At 41.6% G+C, this 23,806-nt stretch overlaps 1 protein-coding gene across 7 annotated transcripts in view; it reads left to right on the top strand.

The window, feature by feature from the left end:
* The window catches only part of nf1a (neurofibromin 1a), a 374,121-nt gene that overhangs the window by 103,145 nt on the left and 247,170 nt on the right, over positions 1–23,806 (top strand). For all 7 annotated transcript variants that reach the window (XM_072243431.1, XM_072243433.1, XM_072243435.1 and 4 more), the window contains exons 6-11: positions 2,747–2,814; positions 5,854–5,929; positions 8,895–9,052; positions 15,776–15,949; positions 18,841–18,969; positions 22,925–22,996. In XM_072243431.1, coding sequence (XP_072099532.1) covers positions 2,747–2,814; positions 5,854–5,929; positions 8,895–9,052; positions 15,776–15,949; positions 18,841–18,969; positions 22,925–22,996 — 677 coding nt within the window. The remainder of the gene's footprint in view (positions 1–2,746; positions 2,815–5,853; positions 5,930–8,894; positions 9,053–15,775; positions 15,950–18,840; positions 18,970–22,924; positions 22,997–23,806) is intronic.

The following is a 23,806-nucleotide window of genomic DNA, read 5'->3' as shown; positions in this document are numbered from 1 at the left end:
TTTAGAAAATTCAGGACCTGATCCGAGACATCCCGTACCCTGGCACCTGGGAGGCAACACACCATGCAGGTATCTCTATCAGGCTCACAGAATCTCCTGTCTGTTCCCCTGACTATGGAATCCCCCACGACTACCGCATTTCTCTTCTCCCTCCTTCTCTCCTGCACAACAGCGCCAGGCTCAGTGCCAGAGACTCGGTCACCGTGGGCGTCCCCTGTCAGGTCATCCCCCTCAACAGCATCCAGAACAAGATATTTGTTGCTGAGGGGGACAGCTACAGGGGTGCTCTCCACCATCCGGGCATTTCCCTTCCCTCTCTTGACAGTAACCCAGTGTTCTGACTCCTGTAGTCTAGGGATGACTACTGACTCCTGTAGCCTAGGGATGACTACTTCCCTGTAGCTCCTGTCTATCACCTCTTCACTTTCCCTGATAAGCACTAGGTCATCAAGCTGCAGCTCCAGATCCCTAACACGGTCTCTGAGGAGCTGCATCTCGGTGCACCTGGCGCAGATGTGGCCATCAGGGAGGCTGGAAGTCTCCCAGGATTCCCACATCTGACACCCTGAACAAAGCACTAACCCTGCAGGCATGCTATCTAATTCTACACGGATGAAACAGGAAAAATAAGTCTACTCACCCACTTACCTCGCCAAACAGACAAACTTTTTAAACCGTTAGCTGTGAGAGCCCTGCTGTTCCTGTCTGTCCGGGCTGATTCGCGAAAGGGGTGGGGGGGGGGGGAGAGAAAAAAGAGTTGGCGCTTCGCTCTCGCCTCTTCCCGTTTATCGCTGAAGCCCGTTGAAGCCAAAGCCCTACACTCTGCCACCGCTCACTCCGCTGCCCGCTCCGACAGCAGCCCGCTGTATAGGGTGGTCGCCTTTTTAAACTCTCCGCGCGGTCCTGCTGACGTCACGCGCCTGCGCAGTCTCGCCCTTCTTGCACTCGAAGAAGTTTTTAAAAAAACTGCCTTCCTTCACAATTCAGCTCCCACGACGCTCTGTAGTCTCGATCCAAAGGAGAGCCGTTGGTAGCAACCTGCCTTTTTAAACTCTCCGCACTATATCACAAATTAGCTTTTTAATATTTTGTTAACTATATTTCAATATAATTGGTTGCTTTTGTAATCCTATGTATCTTATTTTATGTATTTAAATACATTATTCTGAGAAGGGATCCATTGGCTTCTCCAGATTGCCAAAAGAGTCTATAGACTTCACCAGACTACCAAAGGGGACTGCCAAACCAGACTTCATCTTCGGCTTCACTGGACTGCCAAAGGGGTTCATAGGCTTCACCAGACTACCAAATGAGTCCATAGGTTTCACTGGACTGCAGAAGGGGTCCATAGGCTTCACTGGTCTACCAAAGGGGTCCATTGGTTTCACCAGACTGCCAAATGAGTCCATAGGCTTCATCAGACTTCCAGAGTGGTCCATAGGCTTCATTGGACTGCCAAAGGGGCCCATAGGCTTCACCGGATTGCCAAAGGGGTCTATAGACTTCACTGGACTGCCAAAGGGGTCTATAGACTTCACCAGACTGCCAAAGGGGTCTGTAGGTTTCACCAGACTGCCAAAAGGGTCCATAGACTGCACCAGACTGCCAAAGGGGTCTATAGACTTTACTGGACTGCCAAAGGGGTCTATAGGCTTCATCAGACTGCCAGAGGGGTCCATAGGCTTCACCAGACTGCCAAAGGGTCTATAGGCTTCATCAGACTGCCAGAGGGGTCCATAGGCTTCACCGGACTGACAGAGGTCCGTAGGCTTCACTGGACTGCCAAAGGGGTCTATAGACTTTACCAGACTGACAAAGGGATCCATAGACTTCTCTGGACTGACAAGGGGGTCAATAGGCTTCACTGGACTGCCAAAGGGGCCTATGGCATAAAAAAGGTTAAGAACCCCTGGTCTAGAGGATGATTAAGATTAGATCAGTTTAAGTGAATAATGGACATGTTATACAGTATATCAATACAAATTTACAAAATGATTATTAGAAATCCTTTCTATCACATGCACCGAACAATTGCTTTAGGCGATGTGAATAGGATGCTCATAAAGATGGGAGGCTGGATTATTTTACCGATAACAATTGAGCTTTTGTGACTTAGAGGGAAATGTCAGAACTAATTTGGCACTCACATGAACTGTTAGCCTAGTTTGATCTGAGAGTCTGCCATTCTCCCTGTAGGATATGTCACTTGTTTTGGCTAGATTTGTACTTAAATTCTTTCTGACAAAATGGTACATTTTAATTACCATGGCATGGTGATAGGGCTCTGGATTGTGCCTAAGGTTGGATGATCATCCAAATTTCCTGAATGATAAATTTAGCTCAATTAAAATGTGAGATGTTTTGTGTTCCTGTTTGTGAGATGAAGAGATGGAGATGGATCAATTGCCTACCTCCTTTGAATTTTGTTGAAGCCAGTGAAAGTATTGGACTGAGAACTAGAAGTTAATGACCTAACTTAACACTCTGGGAATGAAACGTTGCTAAGAAGGACATCAATGATATGTAGAATGTTAGTGGAGAAATTCAAAACAGCTGAAATTTTCAGTTTAATAACTTGGAGCTCAATTGTAAAGCATACAATTATTCTGCTCATGCAGAAGAATTAACGCATAAGCTTCCTGTGCTTGGCTCTATTCACAGTATTTTCTTAAATATTTAATTTCCTCTAGCATGTGCTAAAATCAGGCTCGAAGAGAAAGTAATGAAATCCTTTTATTTACTACAGAGACAGTCTTTAAATTCAAATCACTGAAAAAGGCAGCTCAGTTGGCAGTCATCAGCAGTCTTGAAAAGGTAAGTTTCTCTCAGCATTTTGTCCCTTTCCTAATAGACATCTGATGGATGGAAGGAGATGATTTAAAGAATTGTTTACCTGTGTGAAACAATTAGGCAACATCTATGGAGAGGAATAAACTGTTGACGCTTCAGGCTAAGACTCTTCATCAGAACTGGAAAGGAAGGGTATTTACCTCTTCCACCTATCACCTCCCATCTTCTCACTTCATTGCCCTTCACCCACCCATCTGGCTTCAAGATCACCTTTTAGCTTGTACTCCTTCCTATCCCCCGCCTTCTTATTTTGCCGTCTTCCCCATTCCCTTCCAGTTCTGATGAAGCGTCTTGGCTCGAAGTGTCGACTGTTGATCCCTCTCCATAGATACTGCCTGACCTGCTAAGTTCCTCCAGCATTTTGTATGCATTACTCTGAATTTCCAGCATCTGCAGGATCTTTTGTGTCGGCTATTCCAGTGTTACATGCATCTTCACTATTGAGTTTGTTGGGTTATAGTTATGTTTGATTATGTAGGGGATTTGTAATATTTTGAATATTTAATTTAACTCTATAATTATGAAATGTGAACTATTTCACAAAGTTGCTAAAGTGAAATATATCATTATTTTTGCAAGTTAAATCTTCAGATTTTGTGTTGAAAATTCTTGTTGAATTCTTGCATTTAGAATTCTTGTTGAATTCTTGCATTTAGATTATACGGATTATTAATTATAACAGTTTACTAATAATTTGATCTTGATGGCATTTCATCCCATGTAATTAAAAGGAGATATTACATAAACGTAGGCTGAATTCCCTTGAAATTTACATTGGGGTTGTTTTCAACATACTTTTCAAGATGTTGTGCTGGGACTTGTAAGTGATTAAGGAAGCACCAATGACCTTAGCAGAAATACAGACAATTAGAACTTTAGCCTACAATCCTGATGAAGGGTCTCAGCCCAAAATGTTGACTGTTTTCTGTTTTCCATAGATGCTGTCTGGCCTGCTGAATTCTTCCAGCATCTTGAGTGTGTTGCTTTGGATTTCCAGCGTCTGCAGAATTTCTGTTCTTTAGCCTACAATGTTTGTGTTGACTCTGATCCCAATTTAAACTAATCCAGAATCGTATTGGCTAATACTGGCATATGTCGTGAAATTTGTTGTTTTGCAGCCAGCAGTACAGAGCAATACATTAAAAAAAACATTAAATTACAATAAGATATATAATTTTCCACTTTTTACCTTAAATCTATGCCCTCTAATATTTGACAATTCTACCCTTGGAAAAAGACTGTCTATTCTATTTATGTCTGAAATTTAGATAATGGTAGAAGTGGTCCTGTGCACCAGATATACAATTCAATAGTAAACACAAGAAAGTCTGCAGATGCTGGAAATCCAAAGCAACACACACAAAATGCTGGAGGAACTCAGCAGGTCAGGCAGCATCTATGGAAATGAACAAGCACTCGATGTTTTGGGAAGAGACCCGTCTTCTGGAGGAGAAGGAAGGGGGAAGATGGCAGGTTGGGAGAGGGGAAGGAGGATAGCTAGAAGGTGGTAGGTGAGGCTAGGTGGGTGGGAAAGGTCAAGGGCTGGAGAAGAAGGAATCTTGATAGGAGAGGAGAGTGGACCATAGGAGAAAGGGAAGGAGGGGACCCAGGGGGATGTGATAAGCAGGTGAGAAGAGGTAAAAGGTCAGAATGGGGAATAGAGCAAGAGGGGAGGAAAATTATTTACTGGAAGGAAAAATAAATATTCATGCCATCAGGTTGCTCCTTCGGAGAGGGAGAAGTTGTCCTGTACACCAGATATGTAATTCAATAAGATTGCAACTGATCTTCATTAATGCTACATTACCTGTTGGGTTCTTCTAGCACTTAGAGTGTGTTTCTTGTGCTCTTTCTTTCTGATCCTTCCGTTATGATTTCAGAAACAGGAAAGGCTAAGTTTAAAGTGCGAGTAATGAGTTTTAAAGAGGATCTTGAGGGATAAATTTTTAGAAAGTGGTTGATATCTGGAATGTGCTTTACAGAGAAAAGTGGCAGAGGCTGAAACCATCACTTAATTTTAGAGGCATTTAGACGGATGCTTTAATAGGCAAGATGTAGGAAATTATGGACCTAATGTAAGCAGTGGGTGGCGGGGTGGAGATACATCTCTACCAAAGGAGGTGTAAGGTGCTCCTTCCCTCCGCCAGCCTCAGGTCACCTTTGGGCAAGGTGTTGCACCTGCTTAACCCACCGATCAGAGTCACCTGAGGCCATGGGAGCAGGTGATGGACGATCAGCTGGTGCATATCACAAGTCCTGGTTATGTGACCACTGACGCTGGGCAAACAATCTCTGAAGAGTATTGATAATGGCTGGGGTCACCCGTCTTGTAAAGACACTGCCCAGAAGAAGGCAATGGCAAACCACTTCTGTAGAATTGGCCAGGAACAATTATGGTCATGGACCATGATTGTCCATGTCATACAACACAGCACATAATGATGATGATGAATGTGGCCAGATAGGATTAGTCTAGATGAGCAAAATGGTTGGCATGGATATGGTGGGCTGAAAAGGCATGTTCCTCAGCTGTACAACTCTGATTCGAGGATGATTTTGTACTTAAGTATTCAAGAGATCAACACAGCTGAAAGCTGTTGTAATTCCCTACTGATACAGCCATTGGGTTTGAGCGTCAGCCAAGGCTAGGTCTTAAGCTGTGTGATTTTAAAAATGTGCACATGACATTCCAGTGATGCTTATACCGATCTGCAACCTATGACAACACATCATTTAGGCCTCCTCATGGGGAATAGTTTTGTTTGTGTGGGATGAAAATTTTTTGTGTGTTTCAAAAGATGGATTTGTGCTTCTGAACATTGGTGGAATGTTGCATCTTGATACATTTTACTTGTTTACAAAATCATATCGCAGGAAACTCTAAAAATAACTGCAGAGGCCGAAGAATATACCCAGCTGTGTATCTTACAGATATGATTTTAAATATAATCCTTCTGTAATAAGCTGAAATGATTACAAACATTGAAATATTTAATGATATAGGCATTTTGGAACTGGGTGGAAAATTATCCTGACGAGTTCACCATGTTGTACCAGAGACCTCAGCCTGATCTGGCAGGTGAGTGACGCTACGGATATCATTGTCACATGCTGGAGAGAGCTGTTGGATATCTGAAACTCCTATAGTTTCTCTTTGGATGCTGCTGTGGTTGTGTTTATGTACTGAAGACTTTATCAGATCCTTTGTTAACTAAAGTGTTAATTATTAGTGCGGTCGTACGTGCAGATACCAGGCTACCGTTTAACTAACATCTGAAATGCATAGATATAAGACAATAAAACAGACCATTCAGTCCATTGGGTTTGCTTCACCATTCTGTCATCTATCCCCCTTAATCCCATTCTCCTGCCTTCTCTCTGTAACTTTTGCCACCTTACCAATGAAGAACACATGAATCTCCACTTCAAATATACCCAATGACTAGGCTCCACAGAAGTCTGTGGCAATGAATTCCATAGATTCAGCACCCTCTGGCTTAAGAAATTCCTTCTCATTCTGGTCTAAAGGGATCCACTAATCAAGATAAAAGTTGCTGGTGAACGCAGCAGGCCAGGCAGCATCTCTAGGAGGAGGTACAGTCGACATTTCGGGCCGAGACCCTTCGTCAGGATGCTGCCTGGCCTGCTGCGATCACCAGCAACTTTAATGTGTGTTGCTTGAAATTCCAGCATCTACAGACTTCCTGGTGTTTGCGCCACTAATCAAGAACTGATTTGCAAATCTTCATTGACTCTCTCCTGATCATATGGAAACAGAATAAAAAATAATGAAAAGACAAGTACAGAATGCTTGCACTGTTCAAGAGAAGGGAATGCAGCTGCTGGAAAAGCAGGCTCACCACCATTACCTCAGGGTAATGCCACGAATGTGGTTTTGCCAGCCTCTCCCACATCCTGAGAACACACATAAAAAGAAGTTAAAAAAATCATCTCGTGGCTTATGATGGTGAAACATGCAGTGGATTGCATTTGAAATGGAATGAACGATGTAGGGCATTCTGAAAGCTTGGTGTGTTAATGCTTGCTGGCCAGTGCTTTGTTGTCCATGTAGAATTGCAGGGCATTAATTCTGAGACAGCTGGAAATTACAGTCATAGAACACTACAGCACAGAAACAGCCCATTTGATCCATCTAGTCCATGCAAAAATATTATTCTGCCCGCTCCTGTACTGGGACCATAGCCTTCCAAAGATCTCCCATTCATGTACCTATCCAAAGTTCCCTTAATGTTGAAATCGAACCTGCATCCACCACTTACGCTGGCAACTTGTTCCATGCTCTCACCACCCTCTGAGAAGTTCCTCCTCATTATTCCCCATAAAAATGTCACTTTTCACCCTTAATCCATGACCATTCGTTTTAGTCTCATCCAACCTCAGCTTGCATTTACCCTACCCGCACCCCTCCTACAATTCTCAACACTGGTACCTCACAAGGCTGTGTCCTCAGCCTTCTACACTCGACTTTGTGGCTAGAGTCCGCACTAACTCTATTTGTGGATGATACCATCATTAGTGGGCTGTGTCACAAATAATGATGAGTCAGAGTACAAGAAGGAGAGAGAGAGCCCAGTGACATGGTGTCATGACAACAATCTCTCCCTCAATGTCAGCAAAAGGAAAAGAGATGGTCATTGACTTCAAGAAGGGGGCTGTGCACGTGCTCCCATTTAAATCAACAGTGCTGAGGTCAAGATGATTGAGAGCTTCATCAAATCAGAAATCAAATCAAATCAAGTGTAATTATCATTCAAACCATGCGTAGATACAGCAGGACAAGACCATTCCCCTGGGACAAAACATTCAAAATAGCATGCAAACATTCAAAAATAGCAAGTAACATAATTCAAAATATTGAGCAAAGAAGCATATTCACTCGGAAAAAAACCCATAAATTCCAAGACCCTGAGCAACAATATCCTGCAATTGATGGTAGTGTACAGACACACACAATCCAGCTTGTCATTCCATTGCTCAAACACGGGAAGGCAGCACTGACTGAGAGAAGTCAGGCCCCAATCAAGCTCAGCCTTGCTGTAGTGCTCCTGCCTCTCGCACCTGGGCTGAAGCAGCAGGCAAGCTTAAGGCTTGAGGCCTAGTTCTCGCTGCAGCCGAGGCTACACAGCTCCTATGTTGACTGTTCCTCCACCAGACAAGGGTAACAGGCTTGCAGCAACTTACATTATCATGTTCCTAGGATCATCACCAATAGCCTGACCTGATCCAACTATGTTGACGCCATGGCCGAGAAAGCTTACTGGTGCCTCTACTTCCTCAAGAGGCTAAAGAAATTTGACATGTCCCCTTACACTCTTAGGAATTTTTATCAGTACACCATAGAAAGCTTCCTACCTCAAAGAATCTTGGCTCAGTATAGCAACTTCTCTGCCATGTCCACAAGAAACTGCAAGGTTGGTGACACAGCTCAGTACATCATGGAACTCGTGGGAGAAGGCAGGAGAGTAGGGTTGAGAGGTAAAACAGATCAGCCGTGATGGAATGGTGGACCAGACTATTTCTGCACCTGTGTCTTATGGTCTTTTTTTCAATCGTGGAAATATTCTGCACATGGTCCAATAACTTGTTACATTGATTTCTGCTGCAGATGAACTGAAGGCACTGAACTCATTTTTGTATTCCACCATTGCACCCAAAACTATTTAAGCCAACTCTTCATTTTCCTCTTTGTTCCTTCTTGGTTTGTATAGCATTTACCAATGGGGATCCAAACAGATGCTGCAGATCTCTGGGATGTGGAGCAGTTGTGGAATGTCTGGTTTTTATCACACAAAATTTTAATGCTTTATAAGAAACTAGCACATGTGTCTATTAAACAATTATTTGTTCTATAATGAAAATAAAAATTTAGTTTTGTGCTATGCATAGTTGAATAATTTTCTCCTCACATTTAAATCATCACTTTGTTAGAATGAGTGGGTTTGTGAATCATCTGACACCTTTTACCTTTTGTATTGTGTTTCTTTGATTGCTTTTACCCCCCCCCCCCACCAACACACACACAGATTGTTCAGAGAAGCTGTTTGACCTGGTGGATAGTTTTGCCGAAAGTGCCAAACGAAAAGCAGCAGTGTGGCCTCTGCAGATCATCCTCCTTATTCTCTCACCTGACGTTCTGCAGGACATCTCCAAGGAGGAGGTTGAAGAAAGCAAAATGAACAAGGTAAGCTTGCTCCACTCATCCCCAGGATGTTGACATTTTGCTGGAGCTACTCTCGCAGGTCTTGTGTGCCTTGTTGCTTGTAAAATTTTATTATACATTTGTTGAACCAAAGGAAATCGTAGCCCAGCATGCTCCTCTTTGCATGGGCATGCTTCAACGATGATTGCCATGTACTGACCAAGAACAAGAATTCTGATTAGTTTTCTAAATGAAAGGAAATGTATTTCTCATCTTTATTGACATAGCCAGATTGAAACTGGCCACCTCATGTTTAAATGTACAATAAGTCCAGGGCAAACCTGATCTACTAGTTGATCAGCTACTTGATTCATAAACTACTTGAGGTGCCCATCAAAAATGCCTTTTCCCCACTTTCTTTGGATTTGTGAATCATTTTTTGCCATAATCTTTAAGGCATTGTTGGATCCTTATGCTCTTGTGATCCAAGGCTGCTTCGGAAAATAAGAATGTGGCATAAAAGTTATTGCTTATGATTGTTTTATTGAACGATACAACAGGCGTTCCCAACCTCTTGTATGCCATGGACCCTTACCATTAACTGAGGGATCCGTGGACCCCAGGTTGGGAATGCCTGCATTACAACAACAAAGGATGGGAGGGGAGAAGAATGGTGAGAGATGAAGAGTGAAAAAGGACAGACAAAGGAAGGAACATAAGAGAGCCTAAGGGAAAAAAGGTGGTCTGGTCTTCTTATCCCAGACAACTAATTCTCTTGAAATTTCACCAGATTAACTAGTCAGATTCAATAATGTGACACCCATCATTGAACAATCCCATGTATATAGGTGATTATATAAAAATACAAACAAGCATAAGAAAGTTAAACTGCAAGAAGGATAACAGTTCTACAGCCCAATCCAATAGCGGTTAAAGCATTGATAGATTTCCATTTTAGTAAGTGTTGTAGATTGGTTACTCCAGATTGAAAACTGGTAATTTATGCTTGATTTTGAGAGAAGTTACACTGGCAACAGTGGCATTTACTCGCCATTCCTAATTACCTCAGAAATTGGGAGACAGTTGAGAGTCAGCCACATTGGATTTGGACTTGGCACAGGCCAGACTAGGTAATGAAGGTAAATATCCTTCCTTGAAATCCATCAGTGAGATGGACGAGCTTTCGAAAATCCACTAGGTTGATGGAGCAACAACCAGTCTGTGGGAGGAACTCACGCAGGTCAAGCAACATCTGTGGGTGAAGAGGAATGGCTGGTGTTTTGGATCAAGACCCTACACCAGGACTGAGAGGGGAGAGGCAAGATCTCTTATCTCTCACTTCTCCACTCAGTCATGGTGCATGACTTCAACCTGAAACATTTACAGTTTCCCCACCTCCCCTCTCACAGATATTTCTTTACCTGCTGAGATCCTAGAGCAGATTGTTTGTTGCTCTAAATCTAGCATCTGCTGTGCCTTGTGTCTCCAGTAGGTTTATGTTGTTTGATTTTTCAATTCTAAATCAATTTACCTGGTTGAACTTAAATTCTCCCAATGCCATGATGGATTTGAAATGCTCCCTGGATAAGTTGGCTGCTGTACAATAATTTAAGCTCTATGCTTCTGTATTCCAGTCTTAAAAAGATGACATCAGACAGAAGATTTATATTAAAACAATCATATAAGTCTTCTGTATCTCTTTCTTTTACCTGCTACGCTGCTGGCATTTAGGGCAGCAATGAAGTTCCTCCATCTTTGATGGTGTTCACAGCTTCCTTCATTGTGTCAGTAACTTCCTCTTGGTATTCATGACTGTCAATCAATCAAGTCCTGGGTGGAGTTTAAGGAATACCATCGCACTTGGGTGCAGAAGGATTCTTCATTACTGTTTCCGTAACACTTCTGTTTTACCAGTCAGGGTTTTTAGTTCTGATCTGAAGCCCCAAACGTGGAGGATTGGTGGACCGCTCTTAGTCTGGCCTCTACCCTTTGACCTGTTTGGCATGGGTGACCCTACCAAGAGTCAAAGCATCAAGTCCTGACTCCAGCCAACATAGCTCCCTGTGTCATTGAGGCATGCAAGCCTCCAAACCACGACTAGGTTGTGGTCACCTTGGAGGGAAAAAGACTACTTCACAAATCTTCTGTATGCTGGAATGTTAATATTTATAAAATAGTCTTTGTGCAGATGATCGACTCATCAGTTTCTACAGTGGTTCTTGTTTTGAGGTAGTGTGGCTGCTTAGGCATTCTGAGCAAAGGCCTGGTGTTTTACATGATTGAAAAGTTGGGCGGTGAGCCATGTGCAACTGGTCCTCTTCACTGACAGCCTATTGCTGATATGAAGAGGTCATTCTGTGATAGGTTTGTTCCACAGGAAGCGAATGACCACTTGAGCAATCAGAAAAAATACAATTCCCTGAGAATTGTTTATAGTAGTGCAATTTAGTGCCTTACAGAAAGATAAACTAAAAATTCTACAATGATGCTAGGTTTTTTTTATCAACTTCTAAGATAGCCCCACTTTGTTGAATGAAATTCTACAATTGGCTTTTACCTTTGGTAGAGTGTTGTAGAGCTTTTGCTGCCAAATGATTACACCTGTTAAAAATTTTCATTCAAATTCATCCCGGTTTCAGATGGAAAGAGCTGTGTTCTTACCCGATGTTCTGTACAAATTTCTGCTGAGCTATTGTCTTTTCATAAGGATACTTCTGTGAGAATGCTGTTCTTGGACTACAGTTCAGCATTTAACACCATAATTCCGTCCAGGCTCGACAGAAAGCTCAGAGACCTCGGCCTTGACCTTGCCTTGTGCAGCTGGATCCTGGACTTCTTGTCAGATCGCCGGCAGGTGGTAAGAGTGGGCTCTCTCACCTCCACCCCTCTGACTCTCAACACAGGAGCCCCTCAGGGCTGTGTACTAAGTCCCCTCCTTTACTCTCTGTATACCCATGAGCCACCCACAGCCTCAATCTGCTAAGTAACTTTGCCGATGACACTACATTGATTGGCTTATTCTCAAACAATAACGAGGTGGCCTACAGGGAAGAGGTCATCTCTCTGACACAGTGGTGTCAGGAAAACAACCTCTCCCTCAATGTCGCAAAAACAAAGGAGCTGGTCATGGATTACAGGAGCAATGGAGACAGTCTAACCCCTATTGACATCAGTGGATCTGGGGTTGAGCGGGTAAACAGCTTTAAGTTCCTCGGTTTCCACATCACCGAGGACCTCACGTGGTCTGTACACACCAGCTGTGTGGTGAAAAAGGCACAACGGCGCCTCTTTCACCTCAGACGGTTGAGGAAGTTTGGTACGGGCCCCCAAATTCTAAGAACTTTCTACAGCGGCACAATTGAGAGCATCCTGACTGGCTGCATCACTGCCTGGTATGGGAACTGTACCTCCCTTAATCGCAGGATTCTGCAGAGAGTGGTGCGGACAGCCCAGCACATCTGTAGTTATGAACTTCCCCTGTTTCAGGACATTTACAAAGACAGATGTGAAAAAGGGCCCGAAGGATCATTGGGGACCTGAGTCATCCCAATCACAATCTATTCCAGCTGCTACCATCTGGGAAATGGTACTGCAGCATAAAAGCCAGGACCAACAGGCTCCAGGACAGCTTCTTCCACCAGGCCATCAGACTGATTAACTTACGCTGATTTGAGTGTATTTCTATGTTACATTGATTGTTTTGCTTGTTATAAATTATTAAAAATTACTATTATTGCACATTGCACATTTAGACTGAGATGTAATGTAACAATTTTTACTCCTCATGTATGTGAAGGATGTAAGTAATAAAGTCAATTCAATTATTAAAAAAAAATTGCTAAATAATACCTGTATAGTGATTCACCTGGTTCATTGGGGCTTGGGGAAATCACACCACCATGTACTTAGAATTAAAATAAATTTTGTTGGTGCCTAATTTGTCTAGTTTGCATTTTTTAAAGCTGTACATTTAACAAAGAAGGCATGCTGTATCACACACAAAATGCTGAAGGAACTTGGGAAGTCAGGCATTATTTACAGAGAGGACCAATGAGACGACACTTCAGGCTGAGACCTGTCATCGAAGTTCTGATGAAGGATCTCAGCCTGAAACATTAACTGTTTATTCCCCCTCCATAGATGCTTCCTGACTTGCTGAGTTCCTGCAGAGCGTTGTATGTGTTGTGGATTTCCAGGATCTGCAGAATCTCTTATGTTTATGGCATGTGGTATTAGATCTATTAGCTGAATGGGTAAATATCTGGAGATTGGTTGCATGTTGAGTCATCGGTGGCACCTTCTTATATAATACGAGAAACTTTTGTAATGTGATCATTATTATTGCCACCAATGAGAATACTTGAGCTGTGGGATTGATTTTTTGTTAGTTTACTGGAATTATTGGAAATATTAAGTTTCTAGTCTTCTTTCTCTCTCCTGCCCTGTTACATTTCTCCTTAGTTGCATTTCTTCCTGCTTGCCCCAGCTTCATGAATAAACATAATCAGTGTGTTATCAGAGCTTCAAGATGGAATAGGAATGGCATTTCATTTCTTACAGCAAAACTACTTTCCCTTTTTTAAAGAAGTTATTTTATGCTCTATTATTCGCCTATTTCAAATTTTAGTATAAAAGCATTTTTTATTATTTGTTTTTGTCAACCTTCTGAAATTGTTGCAGGTGAGTTCATCTAAGCTTCTAACAAGTAGTTTCTAAATGTCTGTCCACAGCATTAACCATGAACATATCCTAGTCTCTTCCTAATCTGAGGATACCAAGGCAAGTTAGTCCTGTTACAACTAGCTTGGCTGGGTTTGGTTTTGTTCCCTCAGCTATTGTGAAGGGAACCTTTCTCCTTGGCCTACACATCTATGCTGATGATCAAACATCCATTTTCACTAGTCTATAACACCGTAAGACATAGGAACTGAATCAGGCCATTCAGCCCACTGAGTCTGCTCTGTTATTTAATCATGGCTGATTTATTTTCCCTCTCAACCCCATTCTCCTACTTTCTCTCTGTGATTTTTGACAGCCTTACTAATCAAGAAACTTTCAACCTCCATTTTAAATACACCCGGTATCTTGGCCTCCACAGATGTATGTGGCAATGAATTCCACAGATTCAGCACCCTCTGGCTAAAGAAATTACATGGCAGCTCTCGTCTAAAGGGACCTCCTATTCTGAGACTGTGTCCTCTGGTACTATTGAAAACATCCTTTCTACGTCTACTCTATTTAGGTCTTTCAATATTTGGTGGGTTTCAATGGGATTCCCCCCCCCCCCATTCATCTAAACTCCAGTGAGTACAGGCCCAGAGCCATCAAACACTTATCATGATCATATTTATCCATTTTCTCCCTTCTCGCATCCCATTGACTTCTTCCTGCCTTCCATTTAAGTTCTGCCACCTGCTTACACCTGGGGGAAATTTTTGGCGGTGTAAGAACCTAATTAACCTAAGAACCAATTTACAGAAGCCAATTAGCCGATCAACTAAGATGTGGGAGGAAAATAGAGATGGGGAAGCTGTGTGATCATCGGGAGAATGTGCAAACTCCATTTCCAGCATTAAAGATCACAATTTAACTCGGCTACCTGGAGCCATGGGGCACCTGTGCTACTGTGCCCTTTTTACTTACAGCTTCAGGAGCACTGTACCTTTTTTGCAACTTGTAGTGTAGGACTCTCGTTACAGCGTGCTTATCTGCACAGATGACTTTTGACCAGCACCAAAGATAAAAATGTAGACTGTAGGATAGCTTGTATCTTGAGGGGAGCATGCAGAATGTGCTTTTGGCTGGAAGTCTTGGACCCTGATTTTGCTGGCAGATACCAATGATTCCACACACAACGGATGATATTTCTCAGTAAATGTCTCTACATTTTTGAACTCACATACATGAATTCCAAATTTATTGACCGGGTTCTGACATGTTCCACCTGTGATCAATGGAGTCCAGCTGCAGATTCTAGTTTGGACCGGTATAAAATCCTTAAGTCTATTGATTTCAATGTGGATTGTATGGTTATGGAGAAGAATGGGTAATATTTTATTTGTTCATGATTTAATATTTTTTAATTGTTAAGTAGTTATCTCTAACATTTTCAGTTTTTCAAATTCTTTTATCCTTTAACTTTTAATAGTTTATGGATTTTATGAATAGCCGAGACATCTGGTAAAACTGAAGGTATGGTATAGCTGGCAGTCAACTAATTCCAGAGGAATTTTGTGGGGAGGGTGGAGCCACATTACTTGATTAAGCTGCTCAAGATCCTGCTGCAATGCAGGAGCTCTTTGAGTGAACTCCGGAGCTACCCAGATGACCAAGATCGATCTCCTGTTTTAGTTGAGGGGAATTGAGACAGTGATTCATTCAGGCTTGCTTCCAGCTGAGTGAAAGTCAATCCCACTATGTATTCCCAATATTGAGTCATAAACAGTTCAGGGTAAAGAAAATGGCATTCATACCTTACAGTTATTACAGCCCTTTTTCCTAATTCCCTATCCTCGAGTAAACTCTCTGGTGCACTGGTACTTATACTATAGTCTCAATGGGTTTTTCGGCCTCTTTACTGTGATAATTCTATGATTCTAAATATAAACCCAAACAGATATCTGTTGTTTTTGCTTCACCTTTAGACGTTTTTACCCTGTGTAATTTTGTTGTTAATGGATCTGAAGGGCATTAGTGTGTCAATATGTGGAACTGCAGGAGGATTGAATTGTTTTGTCTCTTTCTTGTCTTCTTCACTTTGTGCAGAAGCAATTCCTGGACAACTTAAAGAAAGCTCTTGCTGGTCATGGTGGTAGTCGGCAACTAACCGAGAGTGCTGCTATAGCCTGTGTTAAACTTTGCAAGGCCTCGACGTACATCAGCTGGGAGGACAACTCTGTCATCTGCTTTCAGGTTCAGTCCATGGTTGTGGACCTAAAGGTATGTTATTATATCTCATGGTGTCCATTACTTCCCCTTATGCTAATTTACTGAAAGAAAAGACACGTTTTTAACATACCAAATCATTTCATTTAGTCATCTGGACATTTAAAAGAATTGAGAAAAAAAAAGGATTAAATAATTATCTTGGGGAAGATGGATGGATTTGTTTCTACAGTTTGAAAATAAAATACTGTGACTTACTTTGTTTTTTCATCCATAATTTTTTACAAAAATATCTCACCAGGCTTGTTGCTTCAGCTAATTTATATGCCAGTGTGCTGCATGGGAAGTGAAAGATGTGGTTTCCTGACAACAGATTAGAGTTTAAGTTTATTGTTATTGCCTGACATAAATTGCATGAAAATTAGCTTTTTTGCAGCAGCAGCACAGTATATCACACTCATAAGTTATTAGTTTGCACATATTATGGAGTTGGAAATCAGGACGAATTTGTACCTAAGGGAAGATCACTTCGTTAAACACTTCCATGCACCTGCCTAAAAATGGGTATTGACCAGTTTGGGCAATAGGTTGTCATGTCCCTATTGATGAGTCCAAGATCTGAAGCCTCAAAGAAAAGAAGTTTAATGATTGTTAGCATTGCCCATCCAGTCATTATTTCTGGCTTGATAAACAATTAGAGCCCAGATGAGGCATCAGTTACAGACTGCTGTTACATTGTCTCAAGATTTCTGACAGTAAGCCATAACTCAAAACATGAAACCAAAGTGAGTTTGCCACCTCTGCATTCAGATGAGCTCACTTCAGTTCCTCTATTGATTAGCAAAGCATAACAGTGCAAATTGCAGGTTAAAACTATTAAGGCTGTTCTGTCATGAAATGACTGCCAGGAAAATTGTTGGCACAATTTCACAAGTTGATGTGAAGTCCTTGGCCAGTTAGCTTCACGCAATTTGACCTCCTGGAATCGATCTTCATATATAATCACAAAATTTTAAGGCTGTGCCAACCTTATATACAAAAATTTCATACGTTTTCAAAACACTCTGGACTTATTGGTGCAAAAATATTCTTTTGCTATGAAATGTATTAATTTCAATATTATGAGTTCTTTTAAAAAGTACTGTTCACCTGCATTTGAAAGGGTGAACGGTGAGGATGTTTGTAGATTTTTTTTGGGATAGATTTAGGCGGTAGCTCCAACTCCTACTAACTACCTTGGACCCATGAAGATATTCACCAGATCCCTTCACCTTGGGAAATAAGACTTAAATACACATTTCTTGAATCTGTGCTGTGTTCTTTTAAGTATTTCTTTTAAATAACTATAATCAATGTTTCTTGTGGTTGGGTTGAGTTGTTCTCCAATCTTAGCGAATGTTTCGTCACCATGCGAGGAGACATCATCAGTGCGCTGTTGATTTTGGACTGACGAGGCCTTCTCCCATGGCCACAGTCTTAGAATTAGAGGGTACCCATTTAAAACAGAGATGAGGAGAAATTTTTTTAGCCAGAGGGTCGTGGATTTATGGAATTCGTTGCCACTTACAGCTGTGGAGGCCCGATCATTGAGGGTGTTCAAGGAGGAGATTGATAGGTATCTAATTAGTCAGGGTATCAAGGGATATGGGGAAAAAGCCGGAAATTGGAACTAGATGGGAAAATAGTTTAGGTCATGGTAGAGTGGCGGAGCAGACTCGATGGGCTAAATGGCCTACTTCTGTTCCTTTGTCTTGTGATCTTGTGACGAAGCGTTTGCAAGTAAATTTCCAAGGTTGGAGAACAACTTGACCCAACCATCAACCGCCCGAGCTACACAGCTTCCAAATTATTTCCAATGTTTCTTGTGTTCACTTTAAATCCAAAATGAAAATTGAAGAAATTTATTTAACTACCTAACCCCTGGCAGTGTGTTTTCTCCTCTGAGGTTAAGCACATCTCTACTTACGTTGTTTGATCCTTGGAGCAGCATGCTTCTTTATTTTCAATTAAAGCTGACCTTGATGGTTGTGTCAATTTTGAGTTAAATCAAAGTAAAGTTCAAGGTAAATTTATTATCAAAGTACATTTATGTCACCATATACAACCCAGAGATTCGTTTTCTTGCGGGCATTCCCAGTAGAGCAAAGAACCACAATTAAATCAATGAAAAACTACAAACAGCCAACGTGCAAAAGAAGACAAACTGTGCAATAAAAGAAAAAACAAATAATAATAAATAGATAATATTGAGAACATGAGTCCTTGAAATTGAGTCCATAGTTTGTGGAATCAGTTCGGTGTTAATATGTTCCACTTTGGTTCAGGAGCCTAATGGTTGAAGGGTAGTAACTGTTCCTGAATCTGGTAGTCTGGGACCTAAGGCTCCTGTATCTCCTTCTTGATGGCAGCAGTGAGAAGAGAGCATGGCCTGAATGGTAAGGCTCGTTGGTGATGAGTGCTGCTTTCGTGTGGCTCCGCTCCTTTTAGATGTGGTCACTGGTGGGGAGGGCTTTTCTTGTGATGAACCGAGCTATATCCATGACTTTTTGTAGGCTTTTCCATTCTTGGACATTTGTGCTTCTATACCAGGCTGTGTTGCAACAGGTCAGTAAACTCTCCACTGTGCCTCTCTAGAAATTAACAAAATAATTTTGGCAGGAACAGCAAATGGAGAAAAAGATCACTAAGTACCCTGCCACGAGGAATCAAAATGAATCATTGTCTATGTTCCCTGCAGCTTCTGCTCTCACAAAACAAAATGCTGTGTGTGTTTTTGATTTAAGTTCAGAAAGTAAACTCCAAAATGATTAACAAATGCTTAACAGGGAAGCGTTAGCAGAAACTCTGAAAATGATCAAGAAAAATTAAATGCCTTTAGATACAGTAAATGCATTAAATATATTTTATTACCTCAGTAATTGCTTTGGTATGTTGTTCCTTTGCAGGCCCTGTTGTTCAATCCTAGCAAGCCTTTCTCCAGAGGTGCTGGCAGCCAGAGTGCAGATGTGGATCTCATGATAGATTGTTTTGTTTCCTGTTTTCGTATCAACCCTCACAACAATAGTCATTTCAAGGTAATTTGTTGTGCTTTAATTTTGTTTCACAAACGTTTACATTTCTGACCCTTTGTCATTAACGGTGAGTTCATAAAATTCATGTCACTAATTCAGTAGGTTGTCTCAAAAAAAGTGATACTTTAAATATACACAAGACTACAGATAAGCATTAAACCTTTTGATTGGTGTTGGGGAAAACACACACGATGTGCTGGAGGAACTCAGCAGATCAGGCAGCATCTATGGAGAGGAATAAACAGTCAACGTTTTGAACGGAGACCCTTCTAGACTGGAGAGGAAGGGGGAAGAAACCAGAATCTGTTTATGAGACGCACTACAGAGAGGAGGTGGAAGGCCTGGTGCTAGGCAAATAATCTCTTCTGTAACGTCAACAAGGCAAAGGAGATGGTTATTGTCTTCAGGAGAACTTGCACCACTCACACCACTCCCCACGCCCCTTCACATCAAAGGCACAGCAGTTTCAAACACCTGGGAATGCAATTCGCACACAAACTCTCATGGTCCCAGAAGACAAGAAAGCTCATTAACACCTTTACTTTTCGAGGAGGTTGAAGAGAGCTGGACTTCACACATCCATACTTATGTTTTTCTACATATGCTCGGTAGAGAGTATCTTAACAAACTGCACCACTGCTTGGTATGGAAACTGTACTGCAGCAGATAGGAAGGCACTTCAATGGGTGGTCAAAACTGCCCAGTGCATCACTGGCACCAGCCTACCCACCTTTCAAGAACATATATATAGAAAGATGCCATAAAAGGACCAATAACATCATGAAGGATCCCACACATCCTGCTCATGGACCACTTGTCCTACTCCCATCAGGGACCAGGCTAAGAAGCATCCACACTAGACTCAAAAAACAGTTACTTTCCCCAAGAAGTAAGGCTGATCAACCCCTCCACCCACTAACTCCACCACTGACTTATTATTCCCTGTCAGTCATCTTATTGTACTACCTAGCATCACTTTGTAGACAGACAATCAATCTATGCATAGAAACTATCTTATGTATTGATATTTATTGTGTTTATTATTATGTTTTTATCTTTTGTATTTTTTATTTGCGCTGCATTGCATACAGAGTAACAATTATTTTGTTCTCCTTACACCTGTATACAGGAAAATTAAACAAAGGTTTAAAGGTTCATTTTATTATCAAAGTATGTATGCAGAATACAAGTCTGAGATTTGTCTTCTCCAGATAGCTATAAAATGCAGAAATCCATAGAAGTAGTTGAAAGAAAGACATCAATCCCACCCCACATGAAAAGAAAAAATAATCAAAAACTCGCCCCCCACCCACTCCCTCGCACAAAAGCTAACAGATCACCCAACCCCCAGCCCGCCAATTGGCAACAAGGAAGAATGGATGAGAACACGAGAAAGAACTGAGAGAGGCCAATATGAACTACAGTCCAATCCATAAATCTGAGAATTTCAATAACACCACCAAGAGCATTGAGACCCAACAGCCCCTCCAAGGGAAGCAACTCAAACTCCGAGGGAAACGACAATCATGAACTTGAATCTTGAATCTCTGTATAGTATTTGCTGACCTGGTGAGTTCTTCCAGCACTTTGTGCGTGCTCCTCAAGATTTCCAGCATCTGCAGAGTATCGTCTGTTGCTGATTGATGTTGCAAGCCTGCTTTATTTTGTTGCCTCTTTGTATTGTGGAATAGGATTAGCAGGTTGGGACCACCAATTCTTGAAGAAGTTTCATTGTATACACTGATCTTTGCTCTTAACATTTTTCAAACTTGCCTCCTCTGACACACTATTGGCTCAGCTTGCAATGCTCTTGAAGCGATTGAATATGTTTATGGTTATGATGACTTGATTAGTTGAGCAAAGGTAAGATGAGACCTAGGATGTGCATCGTGAGTGAGTCAGGGTTGACCATGGGTGTTGCATCCTTGCTGTCTATATATGTGTTGGCAGTACAATATGCAGAGCAAGCTGTTGCCCATGTAGCAAGATCCCCCTCTCGGCATGTCGGATGAACCCAAAGGAATGGTAGAAACCGATACAGTTTGGTACCTGCAGCATCAGTTAGCGTTGAGCTCAATGTAGGACCACCTTAGGGACTCCTAGCCTCCATTTTTCTCTCGGAATTTATCCCGGAGCCTTCCCCATGAGTGGGTATCGTGGCAAGGCAGTGGAAGTTTGACATTAGGGTTTTCCTTCTCGTGGATGAGCTGCCAACCACGGCTGAGGAGCCTCATCTGCCCGCAGCGACTGGTTTTCAGGCGCTAATAACTCCCCTTTGCCCTTTCTCCTGTCAGTAGAAATGGTTCCGCCAGGCTTATTAGCTCAGCCAAATGTGAAGGCCAGCAGCTGGACTTGGTCGTCAGAGACAATTTGAGGCTCATGCCATTGGGAGCATTTACTAGACACTGGGAGCATATTCCCAATACCACCCCTGGCTATAACAACCTTAAGGAACCAAGGAAGTGCATAACCACCAGGAATTTCCCATGTTTGAAAAGCAAGTCCTATGTAACTTAACAGCCTCAAAGGTCACTCTGGAGGCTGTTGATAGTGTACTGGATGACCAGTGCATTTGACAACATTTCATATGTAGTGAATTGGGAATCCAAATGTGAATCCCCTTTATATGTGCACTAAATCAAGATGCCATTTGGTCTGTTGGGCACTTGGCGACCACGAGGGAGCCATTCCTCAGTCCTATTATCCGTCTTATTTTGCTGTGCCCTGCAACTTGTTCTCTTTCAAACATACCAATCAGCTACCCTTGGATTTCATTAGCCTTCACACAAAAATGTTAACTAATTACACATATTAACTACATATATCTATATTGAGGGTTGTTGTGATTAAGATTAGTGGAAGTGGCTTGCAGATTTATCTGTTTTACCTGCTGATCAGGAGATTACTCAAAAGGATGAAGAAAAGGTTTTGATAGATCCAGCAGTTTTCAAGATTATATGATTTGAAAATGAACAAATCAATTTCCATGCCTAGCCATGGTGAAATTTGAACTGGTAACTTTTCTACATGTAGGTACACAGAATCCTTGTACACTTGAACTTTGCTTCGAGCTTTATGACAGCAAATGAACAAAATTGCTCCATTGACGTTGTTTTGTCAATGATTGGAACAAGCCAAGAAGAGCATGGCTGCAAAGGATGGGTCTGCGGAATACAAGTAGTGGACAGAAAAAAATAAATTCCAACTGAATATAAATGAAAGTTATTGAATTATCTAATTTAATTTGGGTGTGAGATAAATACTGGCTGAAATATTGGGAGATCTCCTGTGTTTTTTTTTTAAAGATGCTGCTTTTGTAAAGTTATTGTCATAGAGCACAATAGCACAGTCTGTGCCTTGTCCTGTCGAACTGCACCTGGACCATAGCCTTCCATACCCCTCCCATCCATGTGCTTATCCAAATTTGTTTTAAATGTTGAAATTGAACCTGTGTCCAACATTTTCATTGGCAGCTTGTTCCACACTCTTGCCATCCTCTGAGTGAAGAGGTTCCCCTTCAGGTTCTCCTTAAACATTTCACCTTTCACCCTTAACCTATCACCTCTAGTTGTAGTCTCACCCAACCTCAGTGGAAAAAGCCTGCTTGCATTTACCCTATCTAAACCCCTCATAATATTCATCTGCTTTTATACTCAAGTGATGCATAAAATGTGAAGACTAGCTTTATTCTACTGTTACATATCATTTTGAGGCATACAAAGGCAGCATTATTTCCAGGAACTGCAAATAAAGTGGTGAGCCTTCAGCACTTTTTCCCCTTTGTAAGCGGCTTGAGAGACAGTTAGGAGCCAGGCATGAAATGCAGGCATATGTCGGACATAAAGAACAGTGTGGTGGGCTGATTAGTTTTTGAACCCTGGGTTTTCGTTTGCAGCAACCTGGCAGATTGTATTTTGTACATTCTCTTGCTGACATTAAGTCCCTTGTCTTGTTACAGGTCTGTTTGGCATCAACTTCTCCAACTTTTCATTATGTGTTGGTTAATTCATTGCACAGAATTATTACTAACGTAAGTATATCATGCTGCAGCAAATGGTTATTGTGGTACTGTGTAAGTAGATTTTAATGGTAAATTTATTATCAAAGTACATATATGTTACCACATTACAACCCTGAGATTCGTTTTGCTCCAGACATACTCAGTAAATTTAATAACCATAATAGAATCAATGAAAGATCGCACCCAACAGGGCGGACAACGAGTTTGCAAAATACAAAAAGCAGTACAAATACAAATGAGAAAAATTATTAATAATAAATAAATAAATGATAAATATCGAGAACGTGAGATGAAGAGTCTTTGAAAGTGAGTTCATAGATTGGGATATGTGAAGTTGAGTGAACCCTTTGGTTCCAGAGCCTGATGGATGAGGGGTAATAGCTATTCCTGAACCTGGTCATGTGAGTCCTGAGGTTCCTGTACCTTCATCATGATTGCAACAATGAGAAGAGAACACGGCCTGGGAGGTGGATGCAGCTTTCCTGCAACAAGACTCCGTGTAGATGTACTTAGTGGTGGGGAGGGTTTTACTTGCGAGGAACTGACTGGGTCGTACCCACTACTTTTTGTTAGGATTTTCTGTTCAAAGGCATTGGTGTTTCCATACCAGGCTGTGATGTTAATGTTGCAGCCAAACTTCTGAAAACCATTTCAGTGCTTTGTCAAGGTGATAATGTTAATGAACCCCTTGTGTGTTCATTCTGATATAAAATTACTTTATGAAAAGTTGCACTGAATTAGATTTTGAGATGGATTTCTTTGTTAAACTGGGGTGCTTTGTTTCGTTTAAATGTACCTTTTTTCAGCTGAATTTGAATG

The sequence above is a fragment of the Mobula birostris genome, chromosome 25 (genome assembly GCF_030028105.1).
Source record: "Mobula birostris isolate sMobBir1 chromosome 25, sMobBir1.hap1, whole genome shotgun sequence".
NCBI classification, from domain to species: Eukaryota; Metazoa; Chordata; class Chondrichthyes; order Myliobatiformes; family Myliobatidae; genus Mobula; species Mobula birostris.
This window is presented reverse-complemented; position numbering and strand designations above follow the sequence as displayed.